Raw genomic sequence first — 17954 nt, 5'->3', positions numbered from 1 at the left:
CTCCAGCAAACTTTTACCAGTAATTGAGGGCCTGGCTTCTGCCAGGTGCTAGGAACACAAAGATTAAAAAAAAAAAAAAGAAAAAAAGAAAAAAAAGAAACTGTCCCCATTTTCCATGGGCTCAGGGACAAAGAGGAGACACACCAGGGGACAGGTCATTTCTCACATACACATGTACACACACACACACTCAATCCCTGCTCACCCCTACTGCGATCCTGTTCTCTGGTTGGAAGGGCCACTGTGTGTTCTGGTCAAGAGACAGGGTGTTGGTGGAAGTGAGTGTTATAACTGACCTGGGGCTGGTCCAGTGAAGACATTTAATAATTAATAATTAGCAATATTATCACGATAATGCCTTACTCCCCCAGAATATGGAGCATGCTGCCTAAGGAAAAAATGCGTATGTATACAGCCCATCCTTGGTGCTCTTCACAAAGTGCAGTGTGGGTCCTTCTTGCTCCCTGCCAGCGCCAGGAAAAACAAAAACAAAAACCCTGAAGGAAAAAAACGTGAATCTTTCCGCTTCAGTCATCTGGTGCCACCAAGTGGTCAACATAATTCCTACTCCTCTTAAAAAAAAAGGCAAGGAGATTGGTGAGGACAGAGGGGACCAGACACCACCACAGGGATGCTGAAGCTTGTGACCTGGTCCTAGCATGGTCTGTTCCCCAGTCCCAAGGGTCATTATACCTTCCGTGGAGTTTTATTCTCGAATGAAAACTATGTTTGTTGCATGGCAACAAATCTGGGTGTATTTTTTCCCTTTTGTAACTGCTGGAATCACTGAAGCATGTTTACTGTATCTATATTTTGGTGAAGTACAAGTTATAGAAATAAGGATCACTTCACTAGATTTCCCCAAATTTTCATACCTATTGGTTCTTTTGTATCCAACAGGATTTTTGTATGATTTTTCTAGGACTTGACAGCAAGAAGCCTTCCCCTTACCTCTCCTTCTAATGGATGTATTTTCCTGGTATAGTATCTATGTCCTCAAAAAGAGTGCTAAGTCAAATAAAGTCATGGCTTACATCCTAATCTTGCCACTTTTCGTTGCAGGGCAATGGGCAAGGCCTCCAAAATTTCTCTAAAGCTTGGTTTGCTCATTTATAAAATGCTAGCTGGATCTGACCTCGTCTCCCACAGTGACTGTAGACTTTTAATGTAAAACACAGCACCTGGCACATAGCAGGTGCCTGATCATATTTTCCCTCAATTTTCTCCATCCCTATGTATAAAGAGACAGAAAACAGAACTTCTCTGGAAAAACCTCTAGTGGAATTCCCTGGGAGGGAAGTGGGCTCAGAAATCCAGCCAGTTACCAAGGCAATGAGACAGTATTCGGGTCCCCCCGTGCCCCTGTGGCCCCCCACCTGCTTTAATGAGAGCACATGAGCCTGAAGGACACACAAGTCAACTTACTCGAGCTCATCTTCTGAGTCATAGCCTACTGGTCCCGACTCGATGGCAATCACCTCACTCTTCGCCTGACTTTGCTTCCAGGCGCTATTCCCTGTGGCAGATGGCGATTCCTTTCTCTTCTTCTTCCCGAAGAACTTCTTAAACGTCTTGAACTTGGACTTTTTCTTTCCTATGCAGAAAGAATTAGTGTGAGTACTTACCAAGCATGTGTGAGCTATGCACCAGAAGGGCAGAGAGCAATATTTTTGTCCATGCATCAATTATGCACTTCTGGCAAGTCCTACTGCCCCACAGACTGTTACTGCACACCTGAAAAAATCGATCCCACAGCCCTGTGATCATGACCTGAGCTGAAATCAGGAGTTGGATGCTTACCTGACTAAGCTACCCAGGCACCCCCACCTGCTTCCTTTTTAATTGCTGAGTAATATTCCATTGGATTTCAAAAAAAGATTTATTTATTTTATTTATTTATTTATAAAATTTATTAATGAGACACACACACACAGAGGCAGAGACACAGGCAGAGGGAGAAGCAGGCTCCATGCAGGGAGCCCAACATGGGACTTGATCCCGTGTCTTGAGGATCAGGCCCTGGGCTGAAGGCGGCGCTAAACTGCTGAGCCACCCAGGCCACCCTCCACTGGATTTTAGTTGTTGAGCAATATTCCATTGTATTTTAATTGCTGAGTAATATTCCATTGTACAAACGAGAGCAATATTTATTTATTTATTTATTTATTTATTTATTTATTTATTTATTTAATTTATTTATTTATTTATGAGAGCAAGTTTTAGCATCTAAAATATACATAGCCAAAAGCAAGAAGTCCTGGTGGGGTAAAGGCCATGTGATAACTCAAATTATTTTCCCGAATAATCCCCAACTGCTTCATTTAGTATGAACATGTGAGCCCAGGACAAGCAGAAGAGGTCCCACCCAGCCTTGTGGTGCTCTCTGGAATGCTGGATGGCAGGAGGAGCTGACAACTTCTGGTGGAAAAAAAAAAAAAAACGTCAAATGGTAGTGGTAGCACTGATCCCCCCTCTGTCAAGCTGCCTGGATTGTCAGAGTTTATGACACTTTGAAACATTCTGTGATTTCTTCTCTGGTGCTTCCTTTATTCTCACCCACAAATTCTATCTCCAGGATCCTGTGACGTCACATGAACAGCTCAGCGACCTTCATTCCTTCTGAATCTTTATGAGAACTAACAACAGAAGGATGTAACACCAGAGATCAGCAGGATACTGTCTAACATATCCTGAACATTTGCAAAAACAATTTAGTTTTATAAGTAAACAATTTTGTGAGCTGACTTCCTTTAAAAAAAAAAAAACATAGTATCTTGATATTTAGATGAATGTCCCTTTGGGAAGTTTACATGATCTTGCCTTAATGTGGAGTATTAGGATTACTCTAGCTGGGGGTCCTTATATTACCTTACATATACCCCAAAGGGCAATCAGTCCTAGAGCCAAGTTTTCTTAGCTTCTAGTGGAAGTTTCCTTACCTTAACAATCACAAAATGGTTATGCTGTTAACTGATGGTCCTCGATGACAGTTTATTATTTGGAAAGACTCTTAAGAGTTTTCTGCACCTGCCAGGACCCCATCTGGCCTTTGCCTAGCTGATACACAGGTTTGCATCCCTGAAAGATCTGGACACACGTGCAGCCTCACCACCCTCTGAGGGTTAAAGAGAGTGGCTAACCACTGAACACTCTTGTCCTATCTGCAAGTGGCTGGTTCATCGGCCACCTGCCTGTGTTAGATTTGTTTGCCTGCTAGGCTGTTAAGTTTGGTTTCTCTAATGGTCACAGGAACTATTTCGATTTTCTACTTCTCAAATCTGTTTTATGAAGTTACGTTTTTCCAGGAATTTGCCTATTTCTTCCAAATTTTCAAATTTATCGGCCTGTGATTAAAAATATCCTCGTATTGTTTTAGCATCCACACCACCTTTCCTCAGCTCTGATATTTATTACTTGTGCCTCCTTTTTCCTTGATCAGTTGCACCAGAGATCAATTTTATTTGCCTTTTTAAAAAGTTAGCTTTGTTAATTCTCTCTGTTGAATGTTTATCTTTTGTTGTATTAACTTCTGTGTTCTAATCCTTATGCTTTCCTTCTTCCTACTTTCTTCAGGTTTACTTCTCAAGATGAATACTTAGCTAATTAATTTTTAGGCTTTTTTGTGTTTTTATAGCATCACACTTAGGGCAGTACATTTCCCCTTTTTGGCTGCATCCACACATTTTGATGTATTTCCATTGTTGTCTGGATGAAATATTTTCTAATTTCCCTCATAATACGTTTTTAGACCTAGAGCTTACTTAGATAAGTAGATCTTAATTTCCAAGCACTTGGAGATTTTCTTAGTATCTTTCTGTTATGATTTTCAGGTTAAATACACTGTGGTCAGAAAAAACCCTCTGTGTGATTTGAAGTCATTAAAATTTCTTGAGATGTGCTTTATGGCTTACCATAAATTTGTAAATGTTCCTGTTGTGCTTGACAATAATATATTTTTGCCAACGTTCTATGCATGTCTGTTAGGACAAGGCCTTTTTCCTTTTAATTGTGTTGTCCAGGTATGTTGTATCTTTACTAATTTTTAACACATTTGTTCTATCAATTGCTGATGGAGATGTATTTAAAAACAGTCCACTCTGCAGATTTTATTTTTATTTGACTGTCAATTTCTCTTCTATAACTTTTAACATTACGATGGTACAGAGAAAGGTAAAATTATCTTGCTAGGGAACTGAACCTTTTGTGAAATGGCCCTTTTCATCTTTAGTGATGCTTTTTGCCCTAAATTTTATTTTGACTGCTTTTAATGCACCAATCGAGCTTCCTTTTTCCTAGTGTTTACAACATATGTGTTTTTCTATCCTTTTACTTTAAACTTTTCTGAATTGTATATGTAGGACTTAGGGTTTTATTTATTTTTTTAAAAGATTTTATTTATTTACTTTAGAAATAGCATGTGTGTGCATGCACACGAGGGGGAGTAGTTGCAGAGGGAGAGGTAGAAGCAGACTCCCCACTGAGCAGAGAGCTCAATGTGGAGCTTGATGCCAGGACCCTGAGATCATGACCTGAGCCAAGGCAGACACTTAACTGAATGAGCCACCCAGGTGTCCTAGGACTTAAGAGTTTTAGAAATCCAATTTGATGATCTTTAACTTCTAAGCAGAGTAATTAGTCTACTTATACTTACTGTAATTACTGATACATTAATAAGAACAAGTCTAGAAGGAGGAGGGGCAAGATCGCGTAAGAGTGGGGTCCCCAAATCACCTGTCCCCACCAAATTACCTAGATAACCTTCAAATTATCCTGAAAATCTACGAATTCGGCCTGAGATTTAAAGAGAGACCAGCTGGAAGGCTACAGTGAGAAGAGTTCGCGCTTCTATCAAGGTAGGAAGACAGGGAAAAAGAAATAAAGACACAAAAGGCCTCCAAGGGGGAGGGGCCCCGCCCCGCGAGGAGCCGGGCTGAGGCCGGGGCGAGTGTCCCCAGGACAGGAGAGCCCAGTACCGGAGAAGCAGGAGCTGCACCAACCTTCCCGGGAGGAAAGGCGCCTGCAGGGAGTTGGAGCAGGACCCAGGAGGGCGGGGATGCCCTCGGGCTCCCTGGGACACTAACAGACACCTGCGCCCCGGGAGATACGCCGAGCTCCCTAAGGGCTGCAGCGCGCTCGGCGGGACCCGGAGCAGCTCGGAGGGGCTCGGGGCGGCTCCGCGGAGGGGGCTGCGGGGTGGGAGTGCGAATCCAACAGCGCAGGCCCCGGGAGCACTGGGAACCGGGACACAACCCAGGATCCGGCCTCCCCCGGGACAGGCAGAGGCCGGGAGGGCCCAGGACAGCAAGGACGCTCCTGCCCCAGCTGAGCAGATCAGCGGCCCCGCCCCGGAGCCTCCAGGCCCTGCAGACTGCGGGAGCTGAAGCCAGGGCTCCAGAGCTGGCCTCAGGGTTGTTCCTCCAGGGGCCTCACGGGGTAAACAACCCCCACTGAGCCCTGCACCAGGCAGGGGGCAGAGCAGCTCCCCCAAGTGCTAACACCTGAAAATCAGCACAACAGGCCCCTCCCCCAGAAGACCAGCTAGACGGACAAGTTCCAGGGGAAGCCAAGGGATTTAAAGTATACAGTCAAAGATACTCCCCCGTGTTTTTTTTTTCTTTTTTTTTTCTTTTTGATTTCTTTTTAAAAAAAATTTTTTTTTAATTTATGATAGTCACAGAGAGAGAGAGAGAGAGAGAGAGAGAGAGAGGCAGAGACATAGGCAGAGGGAGAAGCAGGCTCCATGCACCCGGAGCCCGACGTGGGATTCGATCCCGGGTCTCCAGGATCGCGCCTTGGGCCAAAGGCAGGTGCCAAACCACTGGGCCACAGGGATCCCCTCTTTTTGATTTCTGATTGCTTCCCCCACCCTTTTTTTCGCCTTTCTTTTTCTTTCTCTTCTCTTTTTTCATTTTTTTCTTCCTTTTTTCTTTTTTCTTTTTCTCTTTTCTTTCCTTCTCTCTCTTTTTCTCCTTTTCCAAATACAACTTGTTTTTGGCCACTCTGCACTGAGCAAAATGACTAGAAGGAAAACCTCACCTCAAAAGAAAGAATCAGAAACAGTCCTCTCTCCCACAGAATTACAAAATCTGGATTACAATTCAATGTCAGAAAGCCAATTCAGAAGCACTATTATACAGCTACTGGTGGCTCTAGAAAAAAGAATACAGGACTCAAGAGATTTCATGACTGCAGAATTTAGATCCAATCAGGCAGAAATTAAAAATCAATTGAGATGCAATCCAAACTAGAAGTCCTGATGAGGAGGATTAACGAGGTGGAAGAACGGGTGAGTGACAGAAGACAAGTTGACGGCAAAGAGGGAAACTGAGGAAAAAAGAGACAGACAATTAAAAGACCATGAAGACAGATTAAGGGAAATAAACGACGGCCTGAGGAAGAAAAACCTATGTTTAACTGGGGTTCCCGAGGGCGATGAAAGAGACAGAGGGCCAGAATATGTATTTGAACAAATCCTAGCTGAAAACTTTCCTAATCTGGGAAGGGAAACAGGCATTCAGATCCAGGAAATAGATTTCTCCCCCCTAAAATCAATAAAAACCATACAACACCTCGACATTTAATAGTGAAGCTTGCAAATTCCAAGGACAAAGAGAAGATCCTTAAAGCAGCAAGAGACAAGAAAGCCCTGACTTTTATGGGGAAGAGTATTAGGGTAACAGCAGACCTCTCCACAGAGACCTGGCAGGCCAGAAAGGGCTGGCAGGATATATTCAGGGTCCTAAATGAGAAGAACATGCAACCAAGAATACTTTATCCAACAAGGCTCTCATTCAAAATGGAAGGAGAGATAAAGAGCTTCTAAGACAGGCAGGAACTGAAAGAATATGTGACCTCCAAACCAGCTCTGCAAGAAATTTTAAGGGGGATTCTTAAAATTCCCCTTTAAGAAGAAGTTCAGTGCAACAATCCACAAAAACAAGGACTGAATAGATATCATGATGACACTAAACTCATATCTGTCAATAGTAACTCTGAACGTGAATGGGCTTAATGACCCCATCAAAAGGCGCAGGGTTTCAGACTGGATAAAAAAGCAGGACCCATCTATTTGCTGTCTACAAGAGACTCATTTTAGACAGAAGGACACCTACAGCCTGAAAATAAAAGGTTGGAGAACCATTTACCATTCGAATGGTCCTCAAAAGAAAGCAGGGGTAGCCATCCTTATATCAGATAAACTAAAATTTACCCCGAAGACTGTAGTGAGAGATGAAGAGGGACACTATCTCATACTTAAAGGATCTATTCAACAAGAGGACTTAACAATCCTCAATATATATGCCCCGAATGTGGGAGCTGCCAAATATTTAAACCAATTAATAACCAAAGTGAAGAAATACTTAAGATAATAATACACTTATACTTGGTGACTTCAATCTAGCTCTTTCTACCCTCGATAGGTCTTCTAGGTACAACATCTCCAAAGAAGCAAGAGCTTTAAATGATACACTGGACCAGATGGATTTCACAGATATCTACAGAACTTTACATCCAAACTCAACTGAATACACATTCTTCTCAAGTGCACATGGAACTTTCTCCAGAATAGACCACATACTGGGTCACAAATCAGGTCTGAACCGATACCAAAAGATTGGGATCGTCCCCTGCATATTCTCAGACCATAATGCCTTGAAATTAGAACTAAATCACAACAAGAAGTTTCGAAGGACCTCAAACACACGGAGGTTAAGGACCATCCTGCTAAAAGATGAAAGGGTCAACCAGGAAATTAAGGAAGAATTAAAAAGATTCATGGAAACTAATGAGAATGAAGATACAACCGTTCAAAATCTTTGCGATGCAGCAAAAGCAGTCCTAAGGGGGAAATACATCGCAATACAAGCATCCATTCAAAAACTGGAAAGAACTCAAATACAAAAGCTAACCTTACACATAAAGGAGCTAGAGAAAAAACAGCAGATTGACCCCACGCCCAGCAGAAGAAGAGAATTAATTAAAATTCAAGCAGAACTCAAACAAATCGAGACCAGAAGAACTGTGGTACAGATCAACAGAACCAGGCGTTGGTTCTTTGAAAGAATTAATAAGACAGATGAACCATTAGCCAACCCTATTAAAAAGAAGAGAGAGGAGACTCAAATTAATAAAATCATGAATGAGAAAGGAGAGATCACTACCAACACCAAGGAAATACAAACGATTTTAAAAACATATTCTGAACAGCTATACGCCAATAAATTAGGCAATCTAGAATAAATGGACGCATTCCTGAAAAGCCACAAACTACCAAAACTGGAACAGGAAGAAATAGAAAACCTGAACAGGCCAATAATCAGGGAGGAAATTGAAGCAGTCATCAAAAACCTCCCAAGACACAAGAGTCCAGGGCCAGATGGCTTCCCAGGGGAATTTTATCAAACGTTTAAAGAAGAAACCATACCTATTCTCCTAAAGCTGTTTGGAAAGATAGAAAGAGATGGAGTACTTCCAAATTCGTTCTATGAGGCCAGCATCACCTTAATTCCAAAGCCAGACAAAGACCCCACCAAAAAGGAGAATTACAGACCAATATCCCTGATGAACATGGATGCAAAAATTCTCAACAAGATACTAGCCAATAGGATCCAACAGCACATTAAGAAAATTATTCACCACGACCAAGTAGGATTTATCCCCGGGACACAAGGCTGGTTCAACACTCGTAAAACAATCAATGTGATTCATCATATCAGCAAGAGAAAAACCAAGAACCATATGATCCTCTCATTAGATGCAGAGAAAGCATTTGACAAAATACAGCATCCATTCCTGAAAAAACTCTTCAGAGTGTAGGGATAGAGGGAACTTTCCTTGGCATCTTAAAAACCATCTAATAAAGCCCACAGCAAATATCATTCTCAATGGGGAAGCACTGGGAGCCTTTCCCCTAAGATCAGGAACAAGACAGGGATGTCCACTCTCACCACTGCTGTTCAACATAGTATTGGAAGTCATAGCCTCAGCAATCAGACAACAAAAAGACATTAAGGGCATTCAAATTGGCAAAGAAGTAGTCAAACTCTCCCTCTTTGCCGATGACATGATACTCTACATAGAAAACCCAAAAGCCTCCACCCCAAGATTGATAGAACTCATACAGCAATTTGGTAGCGTGGCAGGATACAAAATCAATGCCCAGAAATCAATGGCATTTCTATACACTAACAATGAGGCTGAAGAAAGAGAAACTAAGGAGTCAATCCCATTTACAACTGCACCCAAAAGCATAAGATACCTAGGAATAAACCTCACCAAAGAGGTAAAGGATCTATACGCTAAAAACTATAGAACACTTCTGAAAGAAACTGAGGAAGACACAAAGAGATGGAAAAATATTCCATGCTCATGGATTGGCAGAATTAGTATTGTGAAAATGTCAATGTTACCCAGGGCAATTTACACATTTAATGCAATCCCTATCAAAATACCATGGACTTTCTTCAGAGAGTTAGAACAAATTATTTTAAGATTTGTGTGGAATCAGAAAAGACCCCGAATAGCCAGGGGAATTTTAAAAAAGAAAACCATAGCTGGGGGCATCACAATGCCAGATTTCAGGTTGTACTACAAAGCTGTGGTCATCAAGACAGTGTGGTACTGGCACAAAAACAGACACATAGATCAATGGAACAGAATAGAGAACCCAGAAGTGGACCCTGAACTTTATGGCCAACTAATATTCGATAAAGGAGGAAAGACTATCCATTGGAAGAAAGACAGTCTCTTCAATAAATGGTGCTGGGAAAATTGGACATCCACATGAAGAAGAATGAAACTAGACCACTCTCTTGCACCATACACAAAGATAAACTCAAAATGGATGAAAGATCTAAATGTGAGACAAGATTCCATCAAAATCCTAGAGGAGAACACAGGCAACACCCTTTTTGAACTTGGCCACAGTAACTTCTTGCAAGATACATCCATGAAGGCAAAAGAAAAAAAAAAGCAATAATGAACTATTGGGACTTCATCAAGATAAGAAACTTTTGCACAGCAAAGGATACAGTCAATAAAACTAAAAGACAACCTACAGAATGGGAGAAGATATTTGCAAATGACGTATCAGATAAAGGGCTAGTTTCCAAGATCTATAAAGAACTTATTAAACTCAACACCAAAGAAACAATCCAATCATGAAATGGGCAAAAGACATGAAGAGAAATCTCACAGAGGAAGACATAGACATGGCCAACATGCACATGAGAAAATGCTCTGCATCACTTGCTATCAGGGAAATACAAATCAAGACCACAATGAGATACCACCTCACACCAGTGAGAATGGGGGAAATTAACAAGGCAGGAAACCACAAATGTTGGAGAGGATGCGGAGAAAAGGGAACCCTCTTACACTGTTGGTGGGAATGTGAACTGGTGCAGCCACTCTGGAAAACTGTGTGGAGGTTCCTCAAAGAGTTAAAAATAGACCTGCCCTACGACCCAGCAATTGCACTGTTGGGGATTTACCCCAAAGATTCAGATGCAATGAAATGCTGGGACACCTGCACCCCGATGTTTATAGCAGCAATGTCCACGATAGCCAAACTGTGGAAAGAGCCTCGGTGTCCATCAAAAGATGAATGGATAAAGAAGATGTGGTTTATGTATACAATGGAATATTACTCAGCCATTAGAAACGACAAATACCCACCATTTGCTTCAAAGTGGATGGAACTGGAGAAGGACAAACAGTGTATGTTCTCATTCATTTGGGGAATATAAATAATAGTGAAAGGGAATATAGGGGAAGGGAGAAGAAATGTGTAGGAAATATCAGAAAGGGAGACAGAACATAAAGACTCCTAACTCTGGGAAACGAACTGGGGGTGGTGGAAGGGGAGGCGGGTGGGGGGTGGGAGTGAGTGGGTGATGGGCACTGAGGGGGACACTTGACGGGATGAGCACTGGGTGTTATTCTGTATGTTGGTAAATTGAACAGCAATAAAAATTATTTTATTAAAAAAAAGAACAAGTCTACATCTTATATACTTTCTCTTAATATCCCTTTCTTGTTATCTTTTGCATTAGCTGACTTTTAAAATTTGTTTTTCCCACCTCGAGTTTGTAAACTATGCCTTTAATCTCTGTTTTTCAGTAATTACCCTAGAAATTATATTATGAATTCTATTATATTATGCATTCTTATACAAGGAACTCAGAATACTTTAATCCTATTTATATGCTCTATTGTTTTCATTCTTTAAAAAACTCAAAAGATATCCTTCCATGTTCATTTTTTAAAAAATATTTTATTTATTTATTCATGAGAAACAGAGACAGAGAGGTAGAGACACAGGCAGAGGGAGAAGCAGGTTCCACGCAGGGAGCCCAATGCGGGACTTGATCCCGGGTCTCCAGGATCATGCCCTGGGCCAAAGGCAGCACTAAACCGCTGAGCCACCCAGGCTGCCCTCCTTCCATGTTTATTTAGATGTATCTGCTTATTTCTCATTTTCCTTGTCATTCCTTCTTGTGTTCCAGACCTTCCATCTAGGACAATTCTCCTTTAGAATCTGCTTTGAGAGGATCTACTGATGACAAATTCAGTTTCTATTTGTCTAAAAATGCCTTTATATCTCCTTTATTCCTAAAGTACATTTTTCTAGGTATAAACTCTCTAGGTTGCCAGTTTTTTTTTTTTCAGTAATACTGAAGAAGTTATTTCACTGTTTTGAGGTTTCTATTTTGCAGTAGAGAAGTCAGTCGTCAACTTCTGCTCCTTTGAAAGTCATATTTTTTTCTCAGACTAATTTTTCATTTTGTCTTTGATCTTCTATATTTTTACTCTATCTGGATTTCATTTTATCCTTCTTTGGGTTTATCTGATTTCTTAAATCTGTGGATGGGGTCATCTTTTTTTAAAATCAGTTCCAGAAAATTCCCTGCTACTCTCTCAAGACTGTGCTCATGTGTATATTATACTCTTTCATTTATCTCTAAGCACCTTCTCTTCTGTACTTCCCATCATTTTACCATTCTATGCTATATTCTATATACTTTCTTATGATTGATCTAACCTGAGCTGATATAATCTGCTGTTAAATTCATCCAATGAATTTCTAATTGAGACAATTATATATATTTCTAAAAAAATCCATTTGATGGTTTTCAAATCTAGTATATCATTTTTTTAAAAAACGTTATTCTAAAAATTACATAGTAAATTAGAAGGCGTGGGTGGCTCAGTCAGTTGAGCATCTGACTCTCGATTTCAGCTCAGGTCATGATCTCAATGTCGTATGATCAAGCCTCATGTCAGGCAAGGTGCTGGGCATGGAGCCTGCTTGGAATTCTCTCGCTCCCTCTCCCTCTTTAAAAAACATTTCAGGGGATCTCTGGGTGGCGCAGCGGTTTAGCGCCTGCCTTTGGCCCAGGGCGCGATCCTGAAGACCTGGGATCGAATCCCACATCGGGCTCCCGGTGCATGGAGCCTGCTTCTTCCTCTGCCTATGTCTCTGTCTCTCTCTCTCTCTCTCTGTGACTACCATAAATAAAAAAATGAAAAAATAAAAAATAAAAAGTAAATTAAAAAAAATAAAAAACATTTCATAGTAAAATTCACTTTTTTTTGGTACACACAGAGATGCATAATCACCTCAAGATACAGAACTATCTTCATGCTGCCATTTTGTAGCCAAACTGGTCCCATCTCTAACCTCTGGAAACCACAATTAGTGTCTCTGTTCCTATAGTTGTACCTTTTCCAGAATGTAATATAGATGAATTCATACAGTGGATTCTAGGTTTTGTCACTCAGCACAACGCATTTAGAGACTCATCCATGTCCTTATTCCATCAGTAGTTTGTTCCTTATTACTGCTGAGTACAGTTCCATTGTAGGGATATACTACTTTATTTAAACAATGAGCAAGTTGAAGGACATTTGGATTTGTTTCAATTTTTGGCAATATGAATAAAGTTGTTATAGAGTTCTTTTGGGGGGACAGAGGGAGAAATGTTTAGTACTTTTTCATGAGCTGATTTGCCATCTGTATATCTTCTGAGGTAAAGCATCTTTTAAAACCTTTGCTATTTTTTTATTCAAGTTGTTTGTTCTCCGTAAAGACTGCTAACTCTGGGAAATGAACTACGGGTGGTGGAAGGGGAGAAGGGCGGGGGGTGGGAGTGAATGGGTGACAGGCACTGGGGGTTATTCTGTATGTTAGTAAATTGAACACCAATAAAAAATAAATTAAAAAAAAAGTTGTTTGTTCTCCTATTGTTGAATTTTGAGAGTTCTAAATACAAGTATCTTGTCAGGATGATTTACAAATATTTCCTCCAGCCTGTGACTTTTCATTTTAATAGGGTCTTTCACAGAGAAAAAGTTTTAAATTTTAATGAAGTCCAACTTTAGGACTGAGGTGTCCTACCTAAGAATTCTATGTAATTCTAGGTCATAAATATTTTGTTTTAAGATTTCATAGCGTTACATTTATGCTGTTGTTTGATGATGTTTTAAATTAATTTTTGATTCATCTGTGACATATAAGTCAAAGTTCTCTTTTTTCCCATAGGGATGTTCAATTTGTTCTAGCACCATTTGTTGAAAAGACAATCCTCTCTCCGTTGAGTCTCCATTGTTTTATCTTTGTCAAAGACCAATTGACCATATTTGTATGTATTGGTCTACTTTTTGGACTCTGTTTATCTCTACACATCCATCTTTCTGTCAGTACCAGATTTGGCTTCATTATTGTAGCTCTACAGTAAGTCTTGAAATCAGGTAATATGAGTCCTCCAATTTTGTTGTCAAAATTGTTTTCAATATTCTAGTTTTCTTGCTTTTTCATGTTAATTTTGGTGTCAGCTTGTCAATGCTGGCAAAATATCCTCCTGGGATTTTGATCACTTTATCTTTATTCCTCCTCCTCCTTCCCATCCCTGCCAGGTTATTTCAAAGCAAATTCCTCCCAGATACTATTATCCCTTCATCCGTATGGATTTGGCTTCTTCCTAAATAAAAAAGATCTTTGACTTGTCATGGAAATCAAATAAATGATCACTGGTCAATATTCTTGCTACAGAATACAATGTTCTTGTGTCTAGCTTTCCACAGCAGATGTATAAACAGCATATTCTACCCCACATGTACTAATACACCATTCTGCGGCCCAATTTGGGGAGAACTGACATTTTAGAACATGGAGTCTTCCAATCTGTAAACGTGGTTCTAGTCTATTCAGGCTGCTATAATAAAGTACCATAGACTGGGTGACTTATGAATAATAAATTCACTCCTCACTGCTCTGGAAGCTAGAAGTTTGAGGTCAGGGAACCAGCACAGTGGGGTTTTGGTGAGTGTTCTCTTACAGGCTGCTGACTGTAATTTCTTGATATGCCCTCACATGCCAGAAAGAAATCAAGTAGCTCTCTAGCCTCTTCTGCTAAGGGCACTAATTCCATTCATGAGCACTCCACCCTTATGACCTAATTATCTCCCAAAGGCCCTACCTCCTAATATTATCACATGGTGGAGTTAGGACTTTAAGTATGAATTTTGTGGGAAGGGAGAGTCAAATATTCAGTCCATAACCCCTAATATATCATTCTTTGTTGATCTAGGACTTTCTTTAACCAACTCAGTTTTTTTTTTTTTTGCATTTTTCATTTACAGATCCTGCATACATTTTGTTAGATATATACCAAAATATTTTTAAAATTTGTGCTATTGTAAATAGTACTTTAAAAAATTTAATTTTTCAATTGTTCATTGCTAGTTATACATAAATACAACTGGTATTTGTATTTTGATCTTGTACCTTGCAGTCTTGCTTCACTTGCTTAAGAGATAGATCTAAGTACTTTTTTGATATATTGTATAATCCTGTCATCTGCAAAAAAAAGATAGTTTTATTTCTTCTGAATTTCACCTGTATCCTTTTTATTTCTCTCTCTTGCTTTTGAGCACAGGCTGGGAGCTAATGATATTTTTTATAGTTTCTGGTTCCTTCCAGGTATTTTCACTTTTTCTAATTATCATCAAACATACTGCGGACATTTGTTTTACAGCATATACTTGATAATTCTGTTATTTGATGCCTTTGTGCATCTGTTTCTCTTGTTTCTGCCGTGTATTAGTTTGCTAGGACTGCTATAACAAAGTACCATAAACCAAGCTGCTTAAACAACAAAGCTGTATTGTCTCTCAGTTCTGGAGGCTAAAAATCTGCGATCACGGCGTCGTTGGCATGGTTACTTCCTTCAAAGGGCTATCTATTCCATCTCCCCTAACTTCTGGTGGTTTGCTGGCAACTGTTGGCATTCCTTAGCTTGTAGATGCCATCACCCTGATCCGGCTGTATCTTCAAATGGTTTTCTCCCTGTATATGTGCGTGTGTCTATATTCCCCCTGTTGATTAGGAGCCCACCATACTCTAGCGTGACCTTCTCATAACTAATTACATCTGCAATGTAATTATTTTCCAAATTAGGTCCTATTCTGAGGCCCTGGGGGTTAGGACTTCAATATGTAACTTTGGGGGAGAAATAATTAAACCCATAACATGTTGGTTCTCATTCATGGTGCCCTACTGCTTTATATGCTTGGTTGTCACTGACTGTATGTTTGTCATGGAATTGAATAACATATTTTCCTTAATACTTTGAAGTCTAGATAGAAGGTATTTTTCTTTAGAGAAGATTGTTTGATGCTATAAAGTATCTACGGTCATATTCAGTCTATGAATATTATTAGTCAAGCTCAAGAGCAGAGATTCTCTAAATTACCCAAGTGATACAAACGCAAGCTACATATCTACAAAGGGTTGACTTACTCCTGGTTCACACTTACTCAGATTTTATTGCTTGTTGGGCCCCCAATTTATTGCCAGGAGGATCTACTATTAGATAGCCCACTTTGAACAGACCTGTACTTTGACATCTGACCCATTGCTTCATCTACCACTCCATAAAGATGTGAAAATAAAATTTCAAAATTTCCAAGATTGGTAAATGATCTGAGGGCAAAAGTGGCCTCTATGCCCATTTATCTCTCTATATTCCCATTTCTCTTTCAATTCTGGCCTTCTTATTTATTACTTTAAAAAATCTTTTCTTATCTGGAATTTTTAAATTGTTTTATTTTATTTTCTTTCATCATGGTAAGTGTAATCTTTCATCTCCATCCCCTATTTCCCCCATCCCTGCCACCTCCCCTCTGGTAACCATCAGTTTGTCCTCTATAGTTAAGAATATGTTTCTTGGTTTTTGTTTCCTTCTCTTTCTTTTTGCCCTTTGCTTGTTTTGTTTCTTAAATTCCACAAATGAGTGAGATCCTATGGTATTTGTCTTTCTCTGACTTATTTTGCTTAGCATTATACTTTCTAAAAGCTGTATCTATTTGCTGCAAATGGCAAGATTTCATTCTTTTTAATGATTAATTTTCACACACACACACACATACACACACACACACATACACACCACTTCTTCTTTATCCATTCATCAATTGATGGACACTTGGGCTGTTCACTATTGCAAATAATGCTACAATAAACATAGGGGTGCATGTAACCCTTTGAATTAATGTTTTTGTATTTTGGGGGTAAATGCAAGTAGCATGATTCATAGATATTAGGGTAGTTCTACTTTTAATTTTTTGAGGAACCTCCCTACTGTTTTCCACAGTGGTTGTATCAGTTTGCATTCCCAACAGTGCACAAGGGTTCCTTTTTCTACAGTCTCACCAACACTTGTTTTTTATGGCTTTGATTTTAGCCATTCTGACAGGTGTGAGGTGATATCTCATTGTAGTTTTGATTTGTTATTTCCCTGATAAGTCATGTTTAGCACCTTTCCGTGTGTCTGTTGGCCATCTAGATGTCATCTTTGGAGAAATATCTGTTAATATCTTCTGTCCATTTTTAACTGGATTGTTTTTTGGGTATTGAGTTATATAAGTTCTTTATATATTTTGGATACTAACCCCTTATTGGCTATGTCATTTGCAAATATCTTCTCCCACTTGGTAGGTTGTCTTTTAGTTTTGTTGACTGTTTCCTTCACTGTGCAGCTTCATATTTTGATGTAGTCCCAATAGTTTATTTTTACTTTTATTTCCTTTGCCTTAGGAGACAAAACTAGAAAAATGTTGCTATGGCCAATGTCAGAGAAATCACTGCCTGAGCTCTCTTCAAGGATTTTTATGGTATCAGGTCTCACATTTTAATCATTTTGAGTTTATTTTTGTATATGGTAAAAGAAAGTAGTCTAATTTCATTCTTTTGCATGTGGCTGTCCGGTTTTTTCAACACCATTTGTTGCAGCTTATCTAGATTTTTAAATTTTAAATGGGAAGGGGTTGATTTGAATAATTTAGCTCATGACTGTATGGAGAAAAAGAATACTTAGTTCTCTCTTTTTTAAAAACTGATACTTCATTTTTCTGTAAATATCCAAAAGTAGCATTCATGGAGGCTGTTCCAGACTAATGAAATACTTCTTCAAAGAGCATTTTCTTGCTTAAAGTCAGTAATAATTCATTATCCTGTGATATGAGAAATTTTGAAATTCTATTTTCTCTCAGGTTTAATTTTTAAAACTTTACCTTATATTTGGGTTTATTTGGTGTCTAACAAAATGTGACAGAGGAGAAGTAGTTATAATATGAGATAATAAGGTAAATCTATCTTTATGAAATAGAATCTTTAATGAAATTAGTATCTGAAGCTAAGGGTTAGCATCTGGGATTAAATACTATTAGAAGTTTTTCTCCCTGAACTATATCAAAGGAAATCATGACTAGCATTTTCACTTTCAACAAGATAGCGTTGGAGACTTTTGTTACCAAAACAAGGGGAGTATAAATGGCTAATCTAGGAAAAAGGTACATTGTGGGAAGATTAATGTTTTTTAATGCCAATTTAACAACTTTATCAAGACACAAATAACAATCTACAGATGACAGTGAACCAATCACGTAACTGG

The 17954-nt window shown here is 39.4% G+C and overlaps 1 protein-coding gene across 8 annotated transcripts in view; it reads right to left on the bottom strand.

Moving 5' to 3' along the window:
* CRACDL (CRACD like) overlaps positions 1-17954 on the bottom strand; it is a 135056-nt gene that overhangs the window by 41627 nt on the left and 75475 nt on the right. For all 8 annotated transcript variants that reach the window (XM_077915051.1, XM_077915050.1, XM_077915055.1 and 5 more), the window contains exon 3: positions 1426-1594. In XM_077915051.1, coding sequence (XP_077771177.1) covers positions 1426-1594 — 169 coding nt within the window. The remainder of the gene's footprint in view (positions 1-1425; positions 1595-17954) is intronic.

Source organism: Canis aureus, chromosome 11 (genome assembly GCF_053574225.1).
Source record: "Canis aureus isolate CA01 chromosome 11, VMU_Caureus_v.1.0, whole genome shotgun sequence".
NCBI classification, from domain to species: Eukaryota; Metazoa; Chordata; class Mammalia; order Carnivora; family Canidae; genus Canis; species Canis aureus.
The sequence above is the reverse complement of the archived record's forward strand: the minus strand, read 5'-3'. Positions and strand labels throughout refer to the sequence as shown.